Genomic DNA, 21,859 nt, shown 5'->3' on the forward strand with positions numbered 1-21,859 from the left:
AACGATGGAACAGAATAGTATTCAGAAACAGACCCACACATACACAACAAAATAATTTTCAATGAAGGTGCTGAAGTAATTCAATGAAAAAATAAAACTTCCAGTAAGTGATGCTACAACTGTATATATGAAAAAAATTACTCATCTGCACACACACACACACACGCACACACACACATTCATTCAAGAGGAATCACAGACATAAATACAGTTTCCAAAAGAAAACAGGAGAAAAACTTTGCAGCTTTGGGATAGATAAGATTTCTTAAGACACTAAAAGTACTATTCATTTAAAAAAATTGTCAACAGGACTTCATCAAAATGTAAAATGTCTACTTATTAAGAGATACCATAAAGAAAATCAAAAGCAAACCACAAACTGGAAGAAAATATTCACAATGCACAGATCTAATAACATAAAAAGCATTAATAAAGCAACAAATAATCCAATTAAAAACTGGGAAAAAGAAATGACACTACACAAAAAGTATACCATGACCATGAAAAGCACATAAAAAGGTACTCTACGTAAGTCATCAGAGAAATACCAATTAAAATCATGAGAGAGCATTTCATACTTACTAGAATGACTGAAATTAAAATACTGACACCACATGTCGGCAAGGATACGGAAGTATTTGAATTACCATTTATTGATGATGGAATACAAAATGGTACAACCATTCTGAAAAATAATTTGGGTATTTCCTATAAAAGCTAAACATATGCCTACCCTATGACCCATCCTTTCTTTTCTTATATTATCCAAAAGAATTGAAAACATTCATCCATAAAAAAGATATGTACAAGAAAGTTTACAGCTTTATTCATAATAGCCAAAAAACTAGAAATAACTTAAATACCAATCAAAAGGACAATAAAGAAATTGTGGTATAATCAAACCAGGAATAAACTGCTGATACATGTGATCACATGGATGAACCTCAAGTGAAAGGAGCCAGACACAGTGAGTACATGCTGTTACGATTCCATTTATATGAAGTTTAACAAGAGAAAGAACTAATCTATGGTGATAAAAATCACGTACAGTGAATGCCTATTGGAGGGTTAGCTGGTAGGAGCACACAGGAACTTTATAGGATGATAGAAGTGCCCTACATCTTGATTAGGGTATTGATTAAACAGGAGTACTTATTTGTACTCTTTCAAATTATATACTTAAGTACATTTCATTCTATGCACATTTTACCTCAAAATAAAAAGAAAAAATTCATGTACGGAAATTTCAGCATTCATTAACAGGATGAAATTATATTTTCCAGGCCAGGCATGGCAGTTCACACCTGTAATCCCAGCACTTTGTGAGGCCGAGACAGGAAATCACTTGAGGCCAGGAGTTCGAGACCAGCCTAGAAAACATGGCAAAACCCTGTCTCTACTAAAAACACAAAAATTAGCTGGGTGTGGTGGCACACACCTGTAATCCCAGCTATTCGGAAGGCTAAGGCACAAGAATCACTTGAACTTAGGAGGTGGAGGTTGCAGTGACCTCAGATAACGCCACTGCACTCCAGCTTGGGCAACAGAGTAAGACTCTGTCTCAAAAATAAAAAAATAAAAATACACACACACACACGCTCACTCCAAAACAGCATGTTTTGAAAAAGATTTTAAAAAACCTTCAAGTTTAAAAGTGAAAACTTAAAAGTGCTACCATATTTATTAACATGAATATTGTTCCAAATTTAAGAATTTCTCTGAAACGTAAGAAATTTCAATAGAGTACTGTGGCCTGTGTTCACATCTACTACAAATTAGTTTTGTGATGTTATTCTGCTTCTTTAAGCAGAATGGCAATGGAATAAAGATTCAGATACATGGGAAAGGTAACAGAAAGTAACAGAAAGCTCAAAATAGAGAAGGCATCATACCTGTTGGGAGAGGTATATATATCCTTTTTTCTAACCTTCTTCGCAAAGCTTCATCAATGTCCCACGGGAAATTCGTAGCAGCCAATACCATAACCATTCTGGAAGGATCATCATTTTCTAAAGCTCCTCCAACTCCTATACACAGGAAGGGAGGAAAAGATAGTGTTTTTCTTACAACCCTTTACACTTTCATTCAGTTAACATTTCTGTTAGCCAAAGTGACAGAAGCAATGATGAAGAAGACAGTGTAGTCCTAACCTCTGTGTGGTGGCAAAACCAGACTCATCAACGGATAACTACAAAACAAAGAAGTAGAAGAATTCACATAACCCAGTGTGGGATTTTTCTTTTTTTGTTTTTTTCTTGTGTAACCCAGTGCAGGATTTTAATCCAATAAAAATATCCATTTTTCTGTAAGAAAATGAATGTATATTTCCTCTGAAAAGAAAAGGCATGGGAGATTAGGCTCTGTTTTATTCCTCTTATTTCTTTGAAATCATAAAGTTCCGCAAATATTTTACTTTAGTTTTTAGTCTATTTTCTCAAGAAGTGGAAACAGAGGGTTCACATTTACTTAATATTCTAGCATGCAATTATAATTTTGAAAGACAGGTTATATTTCCATGATGTTGTCCTTTAAACTTTTAAGTGACTTGTAAAAAACAAACAAGACATTTAAGAATGAACCCAGTAATCACAGATAAAAATAACCAAACGAACTACATGTACGTACACAGTGTCTCCTCTTTAGAATAAAAAATTTCAGGTCACACAACAGAAACTCTAGAAAATATGTAGTGAAAAATAAAAGATAAAAAACCCGTAAATTTTACTGATAAGACTTTCTAGTCTGGCATAATAAAGTACTAGTGGATTTAAAGCAACCTAGCTCAATATAGTTATTTTTTAAAAAAACAAGGTCTGGTTCCATTGTTCAGGCTGGAGTGCTCTGGCATGATGTTGGCTCACTGAAACTTACAACATTTTCTTATTACTAAACTCCAATCATTATGACAAAGAATCAAGCTGTCCAACTAATAATCAACAATAATCACAAATATCCCTCAATGAAATTCAGCTGACTAAATTTGTATTCAGTAATTTCCTTTTCCAATTTTAAACACCTAATGTTTTCCCCTATATCCCACCTCAAAAATAAAACATACTCATTCCTTTCTCTCATATTTTAGCAAAAGTTAAAATGGTAAACTCATTGAGGGAAGGGTCTCATAGTACATTGTAAGTATTCAGTAAGTATCCATAGTTGATGAATAACCATGACTGTTTTGAAACAATACAACTTGGATATTACTGGTGTTTTGTTGTTGTTGTTGTTATGAGACAGGTTCTTGCTCTGTTGCCCAGGCTGGAGTGCTATGGCACAATTACAGCTCACTGTGGCCTCCAACTCCTGCGGCTCAAGCTATCCTCCCACCTTAGCCTCCTGAGTAGCTGGGACTACAGGCACGTGCCACCACACCCAGCTACTTTTTAAAGTTGTTGCTTCAAGTCTTGCTATGTTAACCAGGCTGGTTTTGAACTCCTAGCCTCAAGTGATCCTCCCACCTCAGCCTCCCAAAGTGCTGGGACTACACGCATGAGCCACTGCACTCAGTCCCTCACCCTGGATATTTTTAAACATATTTTATCTGTTCTAATGTTTTGCTTGAACAGCCTCTTGTCTACCACACAACTAACTACCAGAGTAACTTATCTCTAAACGGCAGCTCTGAGCCCATAACCCTCTTCCTTCTAAGGCTCCTCAGGGCCCTTTTTCTCTGTCTGGATAACTCCTACCAATGCTTCAAAGTCCAACTCGGCTATCTCTTTCCATGACTCCCCCTTAGTCTTGGTGGTGCCTCTCCTGTGTTTCCACTGCACCCAGACTTTACTTCTACCCCAGAATGTACCAAAATGTATTATACTCATCTGATCAGTTGCCTGCTTCTCATCCAGATCAGTGGTTCTCACATTGTTTGATCTCAGGACCCTTTTATACTCTTAAAAATTACTGAGGCTGCATGCAGTGGCTCATGTCTATAATCCCAGCACTTAGAGAGGCTGAGTCCAGAGGATCACCTCAGCTCAAGAGTACAACTACAGCCTGGGAAACATGACAAGACCCTGTCTTTACAAAAAAATAAAACTTAACCAGATGTGGTGGCATGCGCCTGTGGTCCCAGCTACTTAGGAGGCTGAGGCAGGAGGATTGCTTGAGCCCAGGAGGTCAAGGCTGCAGCAAGCTGTGTTCACACCACTGTACTCCAGCCTGGGCAACAGAGCAAGACTCTAAACCTTAAAAAAAAAAATTATTAAGAACCCCAAACAGCTTTTTTGTGTGTGGAGTGTATCTATCAGTATCTTTAAAACTTAAAATAGATGGTGCATGGGTAAATTATAAGAAAAAAAAGAAAAAACCTAAAATTGAAATTTAAAAATATTAGTTCACTTAAAAATGATAAATTCATTACTTATTTACATATTTTAATGAAAAGTATGTTTTCCAAAATATTTTTAAAAAGTAGAGGGACTTTTTTTTTTTACATTTTTGCATATCTCTTTAATGTCTAACTAGAGAAAAGCTGGATTCTCATATCTGCTTCTGCTTTCTACCTTTTATGATACCCTACATCTTACAGCCTCTAGAAAACTCTACTGTACATTGTGAGAGAATGAGAGTGAAAAAGAAAAGGCAAACAATGACTTGATATTCCTATGAAAATAGTTTTGACCTTGCAGATTCTTTAAAGGGTCTCAAGGATCCCTAGGACTCTAGATCACGCCTCTAGAACCTTTGCTCCAAATAGTAAGCTCCTTGAAGGCCATAGTAGCCTTTTTCTTTGTAACCTCAGAACCTGAAATGGTGCAATGCTTTCTGGGTGCATGAACAAATGGGTGAATGAACAAATAATTAAACTTAGGTTGCCTTCTAATCCATCCATTGATTATGAGTTTACACAAAATATTGAAAAATAAGAGTTTCGAAACAATAATGAAATATCAATTACCATCCATCTGAATGAGCAGTTCAGACTTGACCCTGCGACTTGCCTCATGTTCATCAGAGGTTCCTCTTCGACTGCAGATAGAATCTATCTCATCAATGAAGATCGTGGTAGGGGCATAAAATCTAGCCTTTATGAAAATATTTTAAAGAAATCATTCAATAATCTCATAAAACAATCGGAGTACTTAAAAAAATCTTTAAAAGCAATGGCAAAAGAGAGCAGAAACTTCTCACTGTTTTAATGCCATCACCTGGTTATGGCAAAGGCTAAATCAATCATTCCCATGAGAAAAAAGAAATTTCTAAAAATAAAGGTTATATGGCTGGTGAAGTTGGGTGATAGATACATAGGGGTTCATTGTACTATGCTTTCTACATTCATGTCTGAAAATTTCCTTAATGAAAAATTTTTCAAAAATAAGTCAATCTCAATCCTCACATATACATTCTTAAGTTACTACAAATCCCGTATGAAAAAGGAATAAACTTTAATGACAGGTCAGGCTCTGATTTTTAAAATACATATTAAAATATTCTTCTCTTCCATCAGCTCACTAGAGATGCAGAAATACCAGTCAACCCACACACACAACCAAAGTCTCTTCCTCCACCCTCAGTGGACAGGATGCCAAAAGGCCTTGCTGTACCTTAAAGAAAAAGATACACTGAAGATACACCAACTACCCCACAAAACTCATCATCCCATTTCTCGTCAGTGTGTCAAGAACTATTAAAATAGAACTACACTGCCCTTTTCAAAAAAGATTCCAGGTGGACAGAACTGATTTATGGGAGCATCATAGGCCTACACACACTACTTTAAAATCTGAATTTATCGTCACTCACCATCTCAAACAACAGACGAACTAACTTCTCAGATTCACCTCTATATTTAGATGTCAGCGTAGAAGAGGAAACGTTGAAGAACGTTGTACCACATTCAGTGGCAACAGCTTTAGCTAGCATAGTTTTACCAGTGCCTGGGGGTCCAACCATCAGTACACCCTGACATTTCAAAAGATGAATTAAATGATTTATCAAATTAAAAAAGTTTTATAAATTATCATCAGCTATTAATGTACATTAAGATTTTCCCATCAAAAGATAAACTCAAAATTGTCACAGTAAAATCATGATGCATTTAGCAAGAGTATCATTTTATAGCTAGAAAAAAATGAAGAAATTTCACAAAATGTCTCAAGTCAGAGGTAGTCAGAGATAATCTAACAAAAAGCCTAGACAACAAACAGTTTTCTCATATATTTAGACAGAATCTCAGTTTCCTGAACCTGGCATATGATATATACATATAATACTGAGCACTGCTTAAAAGCAACTGTTCTGTTTACACATATTAAAAATAAGACATTTTCTATCACATGTGGCAGAATTACACATTCCTTACCCTCTATGAGGGACAGAAGCTATCTTCCACAGTGCATTTATAATATACAGCTTTCAGTAAAAAATAAAGACCCATTTATGAGTTAATAAGGTAACAGTAAAAAATCCAGTGGTGATTCAAACATAATCAAATTAGCAAGATTTGTATCATTTTAAAGTGTTAGACAGTTTATATAAAACAGTGATAGTGATGAAAGAGCCAGTAAATGCAGAATAAAAACCAAACTTTAGTTACTTCTTAGTTTTGAAAACAAACATAAAAGTATTCTATAAAAACAAATCAGTGAGGAATAAAAATTATTCAAGGAAACCAATCCTCTAGTCTTAAAAAACTAATGGGTTCTTTAATTATTTTCTTCCAGTACTTTAGAGTTTAAACACATAGCTCACACTAAATTTTTGTGCATAATATTTGGTGATTCCTTAAGAGGAATTCTGATCCAATTGCTACTTTGGTTTGACAAGCTTCTGGGGATTTAAGCTTTGAAAACTATGTGTATGTCAAAGTTCCATGAACTCCAAGTTCAGAAACTGTCCAAATGCTTTTCTAGCTATAGAATTTTGACACACAGATCAACCAGGAATCACTAAGATTTGAAACATTAGTTTTAAAAAAATATTTTGTTTTGTTAGGGAGCCCTCAACTTTGCATGAGGTTGAGATTTTAAAAACCATGAAAACGACCAATTGATGCTATAGGCATAGCCAGAGCAAAGTTCTTATTTCTGCGATGCCTTTTTCCATTCTCTCTGAGAGGGCCATCCTATAATGCCATTAATGTGGCCACCTCCTATAGGAGTTCATTTCTAACATTAGCATCTGTTCATAGCTACTGTATGATATTTATAAACTTCACCTTCTCATGACATTACTCCTTTAATTAATTTCTCTCTTTCCTATATCTCTTTGTCTACTGGCTCTTTCCCCTCGGTATATAAATACACTTTAATCTGTCACGTTACAAAAAGCCCTTAAGGAAAGAACAGTCTCTTCAATAAATGTTGCTGGAAAAACTGGATAACCATATACAGAAGAATGACACTAGATGTCGATCTCTCACCATATACAAAAATCAAAATGGATTAAAGGCCATATACGAAAATCAAATCAAAATAGGTTAAAAACCTGAAACTATGAAACTACTAGAAGAAAACACTGGGGAAATGCTACAGGACATCAGTCCAGGCAGATTTTTTGTGTAAGACCTCAAAAGCACAGACAACCAAAGCAAAAACAGATGAACAGATTATATAAAACTAAAAAGCTTCTGCACAGCAAAGGAAACAACAAAGAGACACTCCCACAATGGGAGAAAATATTTGCAAAATATCCATCTGACAAGGGATTAGTAACCAGAACACATAAGCAGCTCAAGCAACTCAACAGCAAAAAGACAAATAATCCAATTTTAAAATGGGCAAAAGGTCTGAATAGACATTTCTCAAAAGACATACAAACGTCCAATAGATATAAAATGCTCAACATCACTAATCATTAGAGAAATTCAAGTCAAAACCAAAATGAGATCATCTCACTCCAATTAAAATGGCTTTCATCAAAAAGATAGCTAATAATAGATGATGGTGAGGATATGGAAAAAGGGGAATGCTCCTATACTGTTGGTGGAAGCCACCGTGGGAAACTGTGTGGAAGTTCCTCAAAAAACTAAAAGTAGATCTACCATATGATCCAGCAATTCTACTACTGGGTATATATCCAAAAAAAGAAAAAAAAAAAAAAGGGAATCAATATATCAAAGAGTTATTTGCACTCCTGTCTTTATCACAGCACCGTTCACAACAGCCAAAACATGAAATCAACCTAAGTGCCCAACAATGGATGAATGGAGAAAGAAAATGTGGTGTATATATAATGGAATACTATACAGCCATAAAAAAGAATGAAATCTTGTCATTTGTAGCAACATGGATAGAGGTGGAAGTCACTACGTTAAGTGAAATACACCAAGCACAAAAAGACACATATCACATGTTTTCATTCATTTGTGGGAGCTAAAAAAGGATCTCATAAAGACACAATAGACTGATGGTTACCAGAGGCTGGGAAGGGTAGGGGTCAAGGGAGAATTAAGAGAGGCTGATTAATGAGTACAACTTGATAGATCAGTAGTGTGACCATAGTTTACAATAGTCTATTGTATATTTCAAAATAACTAGAAGAGAATAATTTAATAATTTGATTATTAAATAATTAGCATGAAGACAAATGTTAAAGGTAGTGGATATCCCATTTACACTGATTGGATCTTTACAAATTATGCAAATATATTATCACATGAACCCCAAAAGTATGTACATTTATTATGTATCAATTCAAAAACACAAATGTTTTAAAAAGATAGATAAAATTGACACCAAAAAAAAAAAAATCCTTCACTTGACTCTACAAATCCTCTAGCTACTATCAACCTCTCCTTCCTCTCACAGCCGACCTTCAATGGTTTATGCTATTTCTTCTTCATAAGCTACAACATGACTTTAGTCTTCACCAATTCACTAAAAATACTTCATTTACTAACCTAATGACCACTCTTCAGTCGGGCCTCCCTGACTTCTCTTTGACGCTGCTTTGATTAATACATGGTATTAATCCCCCTCTTCTTGAAACCCTGACACTGCCCTTTTCCTGACACTTCTGCTCTCTGGCTATGTTCACCGCCTCAGATCTCCACTTTCCTCTGCCCTTTACATTCCCAAAGCAATTCTAAACCTTTCCCTTTAAAAACTCCTGAACAAACTCATCCATACCCATATCATCAACCAACCTTTCTATCTCACAATTTTACTGAATTTTATCTGAAGCTCCCGGCCTCTATTTCGAATTAGCTGCTGAGTATTTACTGAAACACATTTTGTTTCTATTTAAACCTGCTCCTTTCTCTATTTCCAATATCAGTTCCCTGCACCCTGTATAATAAAGAATTTAGCTGGCCTTTGTCCCCGGTCCCTGGAAAATAGCCTCTAAAACCGTGGAAATACCCTACCGACAGGATTATTTTTGTTATCACAATAGGCCCTGAAATTTTATGCTAATCAGGTGACTCATGGTGGGCCCCTATATAGTTAACACCAACAAGACAACTCAGGATGGGGGGTGACCATGCCAGGAAAACCAACCATGTGATTACAGAGCTGGGGCTTTGAGCCATGTGATATCAACTCAACCTCTGGGGAGAGGAAGAGAACAAGAGATTAAGAACCATGGGCAATGATTCAATTGATCACGTGAGCGTCCCTAATTGGCAATACTCTATGTATTTCTCTTAGTCCATTTGTGTTGCTACAAAGAAATACCTGAGGCTGGGTAATTTTAAAGAAAAAAAGGTTTATTTGGCTCACAGTTCTGCGGGCTGTAAAGGAAGCATGGTGCCTGCACCCGTTCAGCTTCTAGTGATGGCCTCATGCTGCTTCCACTTATAGAGAAAGGTGAAAGGGAGCCAGCAGCTTGCAGAACTCACATGGCAAGAGCAGAAGCAAGAGAGAGGGGCAACAGCCACTTCTCATGAGAATGAACAGAGTGAGGACATACTCATTACCACAAGGTCGACACCAAGCCATTCATGAGGGATCTGCCCCCATGGCCCAAACTCCTCCCATTAGGCACCACCTCCCAACACTACCACATCAAGAATCAAATTTCAACATGAGATTTGGTGGGACAAATAACCAAACCATATCCAAACTACAGCAGTACTATCACACGTCCATGTGATGCCATAATCTCCATATTGTCACACTTCCAGGAGAGTAAAGCATCCTGACTCCAGGAAGAGAGGGCGAAAGAAGCGTCACCTTGCGCATCCTTCTAGACCTCGCCCTGTAAGTTTCTCCTTTTGGCTGGTTCCGATTTATATCCTTTGGCTATAATAACAATATCATTGTAAGTGCAGCTGCTCCCTGAACGACTCAGGGGTTGGGGCACCAATCCCCTACACAGTCAAAAATCTGCATATAATTTTTGATTCCCAAAAAAACATAACAATGAATAGCCTATTGTTGACTTGAAGTCTTGCTGATAACAAAAACTGTAAACACGTATTTTGTATATGTATTGTATATTGTATTCTTACAATAAACATAGAAAAAAGAAAACATTATTAAGAAAATTATTATAAAAATATATTTATTATTCATTAAATGTAAGTGTGTCACCTTAAAGGTCTTCAGCTTGGATAGGCTAAGGAGGAGGAGGAAAAGGAGGGGTTGGCCTTGTTGTCTCTGGGGCGGCAGAGGCAGAAGAAAAGCCATGTGTAAGGGGATCCGCGATATTCATGCCTATGTTGTCCTGGGCTCGACTGTAAGGCCTCCCTAAGTTCTGTGAGTTGTTCTAGAGAATTATCAAACCTGAGAGGGTAGTGGGAACCCCTGAATTTGTAGCCAGCTGGTTGTAAGAGTGACCCAGGGACCCCCAGGCTTGCAGCTAGTGTCTGAAGTGAGGGCAGTCTTGCGGAAAACTGGGCTCTCAACCTGTGAAGTCTGGCCCAACTCTAGGTAGGTCATGTCAGAAGTCATTCAATTCAAGCCTGGAATCTGGGAGTCATACAACTTGTCTCTCCCACATCCCTGTAAACAGTCAGTCACTTATACCTTCTAAACATCTCTCACAAATCCATTGATTCTTCACTAACCAAAAAGCCCATGCCTTTCTACAGGTATCTGTCCTCATTGTTTGGCTAGATTATTTCACCAGCCTCCTGATGAGATTACTTTTTCATGTCCATCTATGTCCATCCCCAACCTATCCTCCATACTGCTACAGAAACGATATCTTCCTACACTTGCAAATACCCTTCTACTAAAAACTCTTCAGTGGCTCACTGACATCTTTGGCATGGCATGCAGGGCTCTTCGTGAGAAGTAGGTCACACCAACCACTCCAGCAGTGTCTTTTGTTACTATGTCCCATATAAACACTCTATCCTTCCAGCCACACTGAACTACAGAAGATTCCTCACATATACTATGTTCTCTTACACTTTTCATGTGTTTGTACATGATATCCACTCTGCCTTAGAGCCTTTCTTCATCACATCTACCTGTTTAACTTCTATTCATCTTTCAAGTCTCAGCTCAGAGTCACCTGCTCTGGGAGGCCATCCCTGATATTATTCTCCACAGCAGACTAAGTCCCTCCTCCTCTCTCCTGCCATAGCAGTGAGTTCATTACTCTTTCAGACACTAGTCACACTGTCCTCAACAAATACTGCACTTAACACATGGCCTCCATTAAACACATGCTTATTCACCCAAAGACCATGAGCTTCTTGGGGGCTATTATTATTCACTCATTTTGGTATCCTCCGCACTTAGCCTATCACGTGACACAAGGTAAATACTCAATAAATATGTATTTACCCAGTGTAAATGTATCCAATGCTTACTAAGTACTAGGCCCTGAGGAAAAAAAATTGAATCTATCAGGAATCACACATAAATCCTCAAGAGACTTTTAATCTATTAGAAAATATAGATAGATAAATTATGACGCAGTCTAAGAAGTGCTAAGATAGGCTGGATGATAAATGGATAGATGGCTAGAGTCTCAATGTAAGAGTGATTCAAGCATATGTTTATACTTCAGCCACTGAAAATACAGTAGTCTATTTCTTGGGCATCTCCTTATTTTCTAAGTAAAATTTTAAATGTTGCCTTTATAAAAATCATATAATCTGATCTTAAAACTTATAAAGAAGGACCTCGCTATTATTCTGTTACAGAAAAGTTCATCCCAGAGATACATATTTTTGAAAAGGCACTTAATATCTCCGTCTTTAACTTCTCTCACAAGCTTCAGCCCTGTATTTCTTTTTTTTTTTTTTTTTTTTTTGAGACAGAGTCTCGCTCTGTCCCCCAGGCTGGAGTGCAGTGGCGCAATCTCAGCTCACTGCAAGCTCCACCTCCTGGGTTCACACCATTCTCCTGCCTCGGCCTCCTGAGTAGCTGGGACTACAGGCGCCCGCCACCACATCCGGCTAATTTTTTATTTTTAGTAGAGACGGGGTTTCACCGTGTTAGCCAGGATGGTCTCGATCTCCTGACCTCGTGATCCGCCTGCCTCAGCCTCCCAAAGTGCTGGAATTACAGGCGTGAGCCACCGTGCCCGGCCGGCCCTGTATTTCTAACTTGGTGCATTTCCACGTTAATATACCAAAATTTAAAACTCAAAAATAATTCCATATCTTTTCCCCCAGAAGCACCCCCTGCTCCTACTGAACTTTCAACATCAAGAACAATAAACCAGCGTCTTTCTCCTTCCTGAGCTCCACATTTATGTTATCATCACTATTCTGCCACAGACAAAACCCAATTATCTTTACCCCTGCCTTCTTCTTGACATATATATTACATCCAAAAGGTTACCAACTTCCTTCAGTAAATATCACTAGCATCTGTCCTTCCATTCCTAATTCATAATCACCATCCTAATTCAGGCTCTTTGAATTTTAAGCCTAAACTACTGCCAATCACTTCTGAACATGCTCTTTGCCTCCCATCTTTCTGTGTTCATTGCAACCAGACTGTTTTTTCCAACTCACCAGTTTAATTATGCTACCTACCTGCTCAAAGACGTCTCCCAAACATCTACAGAAAAAGAATAGAACTCCTGGGAAATAGTCTGGCCTCAACCTACCTTCCCATTGGAATCTTCCACTAATTTATGTTTTCAACATTTACATAATTCTACGGCCTCATTAACTCATTTTAACCTCACTATATCCTATGAGATAACTATTAGTATTCCCATTTTATAGATAAGGAAAGTGAGGCATGGAGAAGTTCCATAACTTGCTCAAGATCACAGAATAAGTGGAAATGGTTAGAATTCGTATGCACCCAGTCTGGATCCAGGATCTGTGCCCCTTACCAATATTCTATGCTGCCTTCCTTACAAAACGTCAACGCATCTATTCCCAAACACACTTACACTTTCTCACTATATTCCACTGCTCACATCATTCATCCCCCTCAAGTTCCTACATCTCCAAAATGTCTCCTCCAACACAGTGAAATCCTCACAACCCTACAAATTGCAGCTTGAATCCCACGTCCTCAAGCATAAAGCCTTCTCTAATCATGTCATGTTTGTGCTTTGCTGAGCTTTCCAAGCACATGTGGACTGTACCACCCATTAGGCTCTGCTAGTGCCTAATGCTGAAAGCGATCTGTAACTGCCCAACTCTCTGTTTAGGATGTCTCACAGCTCAGGGACTCTGTCTTGAGAAACAAGGAACCTTACATATAACAGGGCTAAGTAAATGCCTGAAGAATAAAGGAATGGTATCACACAATGCAGACGTGTGCTATGGAGGGAAAGGCACATATAAACATAGGAAGCTGAGACACATTGAATTTTAAATTTTCTAAAGGTCTATTATGGTTGTCACAACCTATTTGGACTTCAATTTTCTAGTCTGTCAAATAATGGGGATTTAAGATGATCTCAAAGACTCATTCCAATTCTGAAATTCTGGAATTTACGTTTTGAGACAAATTTTATAAACCTGAAAAATTTCTAAGGTCTCCTTATTTTCATGTATTCTTTAAAATACATTTATCAGGCTTGAAACAGTGGCTCATGCTTGTAATCTCAGGACTTTGGGAGGTCAAGGTGGGCGGATCACTTGAGGCCAGGAGTTCAAGACCAGCCTGGCCAACATGGCAAAATCCAGCCTCTACCAAAAATACAAAATTTAGCTGGGCGTGGTGGCACGCACCTGTAATTGCAGCCACTCCGGAGGCTGAGGCACAAGAATCACTTGAACTTAGGAGGCAGAGGTTGCAGTGAGCCAAGATCATGCCACTGCACACCAGCCTGGGCAACAGAGTAAGACTCAGTCTCAAAAACTAAATAAATTTATTGTCCCATTTTAGTAAATAATCCATTCTCACAAATCCCTAAAAAATTCAAACACGATTTTTAAAAAAATAATAATAGTTCTAGTCAAGAATTTTATTCTACTGTTGCAGAAAAAAAATTATTTGGTCAGGAAAAAGATTCTTTAGAAATATATCTTATTTTCTTAAGCCAGTTTGCCAATAAATACTACAAAAGCACAGCAAGGACAAAATAAATTCATAAAGTCAGATATTCTGTAATGATATAAGAAGTGGTTTTTTTTGTTTGTTTGTTTGTTTGTTTTTTTGAGACGGAGCCTGGCTCTGTTGCCAGGCTGCAGTGCAGTTGCACGATCTTGGCTCACTGCAACCTCCGATTCACGGCTTCAAACAATTCTCCTGCCTCAGCCTCCCCGAGTAGCTGGGATTACAGGCACGCACCACCATGCCCAGATAATTTTTGTATTTTCAGTACAGATGAGATCTCACCATGTTGGGCAGGATGGTCTCGATCTCCTGACCTCGTGATCCACCCTCCTCAGCCTCCCAAAGTGCTGGGATTACAGGGGTGAGCCATGGTACCCGGTCAAGAAGTTGTTTTTTAAAACACAGCTAAAGACCTCTCTTTAGAAAAAACATTTGTGAAAACTCAAAATATAGCAAATGTAGTCTATAAAACAGTCAACAATGAGCTTCAAGTCAGTGACAAGTAAAACAAAATAACCATCAATGAGAAATATTCCAACTTTTGAAAAATAACTGTTTGATCATACCTTTATTCTATAAGACTATGCATTATTTCTGCTTAATCTGCTTAACTTTTTATTTACAGAACCATATACCTAGAAAATTCTTAAAACTAATCTCTAGCTCAGCATCCCTGAGGGAAGTGACCTAAAGACTATATAGTTTCAACACTCCAAGCCCATCTCTCCTACTATGCAGATGTAACACATCACAATACAAATTCAAATCCAGGTGTTTTGGGTGTATATAAACTTCTCCCAACCTTTTCAAAATGGGTTAAATACATCAAAAATACAGCAATGCTGCCTTTCATTCTGATGCAAGCAGCATTCTTATACCAAAACCAATTTAAAAAATTCTCACCTTCCATGGCCTTCTAATCCCTTTGAAAAAGTCAGGCATCCACATTGGAAGAACAACAGCTTCCCTTAGCAACTTCTTAGCTTCTTCCAGATCTGCTATGTCATCCCTTTGAAAGAAGAGCAAAGTTTCATAATGTTTATTCAGGGATCTTTGATTTATGGTCAAACCTAATTCTTCTAATTTTTTTTACTTATGAAATTGTTCTCATATTAAGAACATTAGTCTAATTCTTACTGCATAAAAACATCAGTGAAAACATTAGTTATTAATGAGGACATGTCACTGAATTAACAACTTTTGTCAGTTATATATCAACTTCAAATTAACATGTAAAATGTCCTGGTTACATTCGACAGAACTCTCCCGTCAATTCTATACTTTCACATTACAGAGGTGGTCATAATCAGATTAATGAATAACAAGAGAAAACTCACACCAAGCCAACCTATAACTTGTGTTCTCCTCTACTTTAATTCAATAATTTCAAAGACTCTAACCAATGAATGCTAGGATTCCTGGATACAATGTCTCTTTCAAGGGCTTCCACCAGGTCCTTATCATAACCAGCACCATCAAATTTTGGCATTTCACCATCACTTGCACCGTCTTGCATATTCTTCCTTCCCTGGGGATAGGTATAAAAAAAAGTACTAGTCAGTAACTGGATAATTTAGTTAACATCATTACGCTTTGAAAACATTATAATGCCATCACTTTCAAAATTTTATTATTTTAAGGTAGTATTTTCTGATTACTCAAATGCCATTCTCCTCTATTTAATTCATCAGAAATACATGAACTGGTCAACTTTATTAAAAACTTCAAATCTACATTCTTGCAGGGACAGTTGCAGGTAAGACTAAACATCCTTGCTAGATCCCAAAAGACTGGGAAAGCCTACCTTTGAACTAGTAGATGCAGAAGATTTCCACCACTACTAGAAAACATTTTGAATATTAATGTAGAAGGATCTTTTTAAATGGTATTAAGACCATTAAAGCAATATGCTTTCCCCAAATTCTTCATTTAATAATATAGTTGTTTTAAAAGGAACTATATGCTATGCTTTCTATGGGGTTCTGCCAAGATTTACACAGCTTTGAAAAGCTTTAAATGAAATTTACTTATTTGCCAGAGACAGTCCAACTATGGAAATACTTCAGCAAGCATAGCCAAGTGCCTCCCCAGAGCTTTAGCCCCAGTTACTGCCTACAGTAAAAATGAAACAAGAAAATGGCCAAAATGAGTCAATCTCCTAAACTTCAACCTCAAAAGAGACAAAAGAACAAGACAAACTTCTCTAATCTCACTTCTGAAACAGTCAAAAAAGGCTCAATCATAAGTGCTGGGAGGAAACTAAATGGCTCCTTTGGATAGATGCTCTGGTTCCTTTAAGCCACTAGGTAAGTGACCAAACGGTATTCTGGTACTTCACCCAAAAAAAACACAAATTATTTCTGGGCAGTATGGCAGTAGTATTACATTTATTAGCAAATTTTCAGGAAGATTCTTGCATTCCAGATGACAGATATCAATATTGACACTATTAAAAGGAGTAAATTTTTGGCACCTACACAACAAATACATCAACATACTTAAGCTTAGGCTAGAGTCACATTTTATAGTACGGACAGGCCAAGGCTACCAAGTCATATGCAAACAACAAATCACTAGGAACTTTCTGTAATCATTTTAAAACTATTCTAGAAATGTATCAACAAAGGATACAACAGAAACTGACATATCTGGAGCTTGAGCCTTCATATGGCATTGTAATTTATATTTACATAGTTAAAATTTCATTTTAATATGAATGTCCAGGTGGCCGGAAAGAACTTAATAAACACTACATCAGGAGAAAGAAAAAGCTGCATGCCTATCTGAAAGTAATAGCAGTATCACAGGATTTTTTGCGCATCTTTTACGTGCAACACATGTTATTGCGTATCAGGTTTTAGAGCAGTGAATGAAAATACATTATCTGCCCCCATCAAGCATCTAGTCCAGAGGGGGAAACAAACAACAATAAAGCAAAAACACACATAAACTGTGAAGTGCTGTGAAAAAACCTGAGCAGCCAGGATAGATAAAAGGTATTACACAGAAGAAAGAGGTTGAAGATATGGGCAGAGGTGAGTTTGGATTTCTTCTGGCTCCTATAGAGGATGGGGTAGAGGAGGAGAATCTAAGAAGTAAAAGCCTCTCACTACGCAGAAGGAGAAGTGTGTGTATAGGCCAGTTAAATGACCTGCCCGAGAACCCAAGGTTTCTCAGTGGTACACATGAGACTTGAATACAGATCGAGTACCACAAACAAGATTCTGGAAATGTTTTCAAATCAAAATGGTGAGGTTATAAAAAACAGACTTAGGAAAACTAAGATAAATTTGGTCATACCAGGAAATCAGTAAAATGAGTGACAGTTATTCTTCATAACAAATACTTAAATTAGAATATAGACGTCAAATATAAACAGCTAGATTAAACGCAACACCTAAAGGAAACTATGAAAGGCAATAAAGCTAACCTCCCCCATGATATTATTAAGTGTACATAAATAATACTAAGTGCAATGTCACTGAAATGATCTTACAATTCTTTCCTTAGATTTTCATATGAGTTGACTAACGTCAACATTAGCAAGAATTTGATTTTTAGCATGAAGGTTGATATACTTTCTCATGAAAGCAAAATATTTTCACTTCTTTTTACTAATATCAAAATTTCCCATATCGAGAAAGCTTTGTTACTCATCTTTTATTAGTGTTGGATAATCTTCTATTTGAGGAAAACTAGGTTCAAAGTGACTAACAATTAATGATATAGTCTGCCCTAAAATGCAAATTTTTTTACATTTTACTATGTAACCTCTCACACTGGCAGATTAAGTGAAACATGATCAGTTACTAGCTCTGGGTCTTGCATTTTAAGAGAAATGCTGATAAATTACACTCAGGGAAGGATAATCAAGATGATAAAGGTTTCAAAACCCATGTCATATGGAGGAAGACGAAGGGCACTAGAGACATTTAAGCTGAAGAAGTAAATCCTAATGGGGCAATACAACCAACAGGCCTACTAAGTATTGTGCCCCCCCAAAAAAAAAACAAAGCAAGGGCCAGTAACAAAAGATATAGATTTCAGATCAGCAAAAGAAAGAATTTTCTAACAATGGATTCTGTCCAACAGACGAATCAACTCATTAGGTAGTAAGCTACTACGCATCAGAAATTACTGGCCAATTAGTAATAAAAATCACTGGGTCATAGTCACAGGGATGTCTAAGCTGAATTATAGCTGATCTTTTTCCTGTAAAGCCACTGCCTCTCACTTGCCTAATTTATTCATCTGTTGCCTGATTTCAACGGCTCAAAGAAAGTACAAAGTTTCTTGGAAATCTCATTTTTTTTTTTTTATTATTATACTTTAAGTTCTAGGATACATGTGCAGAACATGCAGGTTTGTTACATAGGTATACACGTGCCATGGTGGTTTGCTGCACCCATCAACCCATCATCTATATTAGGTATTTCTCCTCATACTATCCTTCCCCTCATTCCCCAGCCCCCAACAGGTCCCAGTGTGTGATGTTCCCCTCCCTGTGTCCACGTGTTCTCATTGTTCAACTCCCACTTATGAGTGAGAATATGCGGTCTTTGGTTTTCTGTTCCTGTGTTAGTTTGCTGAGAACGATGGTTTCCAGTTTCATCCATGTCCCTGCAAAGGACACGAACTCATCCTTTTTTATGGCTGCACAGTATTCCGTGGTATATGTGACACATTTTCTTTATCCAGTCTACCACTGATGGGCATTTGGGTTGGTTCCAAGTCTTTGCTATTGTGAACAGTGCTGCAATAAACACATGTGTGCATGTGTCTTTATAGAATGATTTATAATCCCTTGGGTATATACCCAGTGATGGGATTGCTAGGTCAAATGGTATTTCTGGTTCTAGATCCTTGAGGAATCGCCACACTGTCTTCCACAATGGTTGAACTAATTTATACTCCCACCAACAGTGTAAAAGCGTTCCTATTTCTCCATATCCTTTCCAGCAAACCCTTCAAAAAACCAATGAATCAAGGAGCTTGTTTTTTGAAAAGACTAACAAAAGAGATTGCTAGCCAGATCAATAAAGAAAAGACAGAAGAATCAAATAGACATAATAAAAAATGATAAAAGGGATATCACCACTGATTCCACAGAAATACAAACTACCATCAGAGAATACTATAAACACCTCTTTGCAAATAAACTAGAAAATCTAGAAGAAATGGATAAATTCCTGGACATATACACCCTCCCAAGACTAAACCAAGAAGAAGTCAAATCCCTGAATGGACCAATAATAAGTTCTGAAATCGAGGCAGTAATTAATAGCCTACCAATCAAAAAAAAAAAAGCCAAGGACCAGATGGATTCACAGCCAAATTCTATCAGAGGTACAAAGAGGGGCTGGTATAATTCCTTCTGAAACTATTCCAAACAATTTTTAAAAAGGGACTCCTCCCTAGCTCATTTTATGAAGCCAGCATCATCCTGATACCAAAATCTGGCAGAGACACAACAAAAAGAGAAAATTTCAGGCCAATATCCCTGATGAACATCAACGCAAAAATTCTCAATAAAGTACTGGCAAACCGAATCCAGCAGTACATCAAAAAGCTTATCGATGACGATCAAGGTGGCTTCATCCCTGGGATGCAATGCTAGTTCAACATACTCAAATCAATAAATGTAATCCATCACATAAACAGGATCAATGACAAAAACCACATGATGATCTCAATACATGCAGAAGGCCTTCGATAAAATTCAACACCCCTTCATGCTAAAAACTCCCAATAAATCAGGTATCGATGGAACATATCTCAAAACAATAAGAGCTATTCATGACAAACCCACAGCCAATATCACACTGAATGGGCAAAAGCTGGAAGCATTCCCTTTGAATACTGGCACAAGACAACACAGTATTGGAAGTATTAGAAGTTCTGGCCAGGGCAATCAGGAAAGAGAAAGAAATAAACGGGATTCAAATAGGAAGAGAGGAAGTCAAATTGTCTCTGTTGGCAAATGACATGATTGTATACTTAGAAAACCCTATTGTCTCAGCCCAAAATCTCCTTAAGCTGATAAGCAACTTCAGCAAAGTCTCAGGATACAAAATCAATGTGCAAAAATCACAAGCATTCCTATACACCAATAATAAGAGAGCCAAATCATGAGTGAACTCCCATTCACAACTGCTACAAAGAGAATAAAATACCTAGGAATACAACTTACAAGGGAGGTGAAGGACCTCTTCAAGGAGAACTACAAACCACTGCTCAAGGATATAACAGAGGACACAAATTAATGGAAAAAACATTCCATGCTCATGGATAGAAGAATCAGTATCATGAAAATGGCAATACTGCCCAACGTAATTTATAGATTCAATGCTATCCTCATCAAGCTACCACTGACTTTCTTCACAGAATTAGAAGAAAAAAAAAAAAAACACTTTAAATTTCATATGGAACCAAAAAGAGCCCATATAGCCAAGACGATCCTAAGCAAAAAGAACAAATCTGGAGGCATCACACTACCTGGCTTCAAACTATACTATAAGGCTACAGTAACCAAAACAGCATGGTACTGGTACCAAAACAGATATATAGACCAATGCAACAGAACAGAGGCCTCAGAAATAATGCCACACATCTACAACCATGTGATCTTTGACAAACCTGACAAAAACAAGAAATGGGGAAAGGATTCCCTATTTAATAAATGGTGTTGGGAAAACTGGCTAGCCATATGCAGAAAACTGAAACTGGACCCCTTCCTTACACCTTATACAAAAATTAAGATGGATTAAAAACTTAAACGTAACACCTAACACCATAAAAACCCTAGAAGAAAACCTAGGCAACAGTATTCAGGACATAGGCATGGGTAAAGACTTCATGACTAAAACACCAAAAGCAATGGCAACAAAAGCCGAAATTGATAAATGGGATCTAATTAGACTAAAGAGCTTCTGCACAGCAAAATAAACTATCATCAGAGTGAACAGGCAACCTACAGAATGGGAGAAAATTTTTGCAATCTACCCATCTGACAAAGGGCTAATAATATCCACAATCCAGAAGGAACTTAAACAAATTTACAAGAAAAAAAAACAACCCCATCAAAAAACGGGCAAAGGATATGAACAGACACTTCTCAAAAGAAGATATTTATGCAGCCAACAAAGAAAAAAGCTATCATCACTGGTCATTAGAGAAATGCAAATGAAAACCACGAGATACCATCTCACACCAATTAGAATGGCAATTATTTCTTTTTTTAAAAAAAGTGATTTTGTATTCTATTTCGTAGCTGTGTTAGTCCCCCACTTGCATGTTACAATTGATAACTAAAACCCATATATTGCCTACTCAATGTGCCAGGTACTGTTCTAAGCACTGGATATATATTAACTCTCTTATTAATCCTAAAAGTCCTATGAGGTAGGTACTTTCATTATTTCCATCTCATAGATGAGAAAACCAAGGCACAGAGAGGGTAAGTAAATTGCCCAAGGACACGCAGCTAGATCCTA

At 37.3% G+C, this 21,859-nt stretch overlaps 1 protein-coding gene across 16 annotated transcripts in view; it reads right to left on the reverse strand.

Annotated features, from left to right (window-relative positions):
* KATNAL1 (katanin catalytic subunit A1 like 1) overlaps positions 1-21,859 on the reverse strand; it is a 296,001-nt gene that overhangs the window by 224,403 nt on the left and 49,739 nt on the right. For 14 of the 16 annotated variants that reach the window (XR_013407607.1, XR_013407610.1, XR_013407609.1 and 11 more), the window contains 5 exon segments: positions 15,767-15,894; positions 15,270-15,375; positions 5,746-5,904; positions 4,901-5,027; positions 1,893-2,027 (listed from right to left, as the gene is read on the reverse strand). Coding sequence is in view for 13 of the 16 variants with exons in the window: in XM_077973660.1 (XP_077829786.1) it covers positions 1,893-2,027; positions 4,901-5,027; positions 5,746-5,904; positions 15,270-15,375; positions 15,767-15,894 (655 nt within the window). In the remaining 3 variants the exon portion in view is untranslated. 16 annotated transcript variants of the gene reach the window in all.

The sequence above is a fragment of the Macaca mulatta genome, chromosome 17 (genome assembly GCF_049350105.2).
Source record: "Macaca mulatta isolate MMU2019108-1 chromosome 17, T2T-MMU8v2.0, whole genome shotgun sequence".
Taxonomy (NCBI): domain Eukaryota; kingdom Metazoa; phylum Chordata; class Mammalia; order Primates; family Cercopithecidae; genus Macaca; species Macaca mulatta.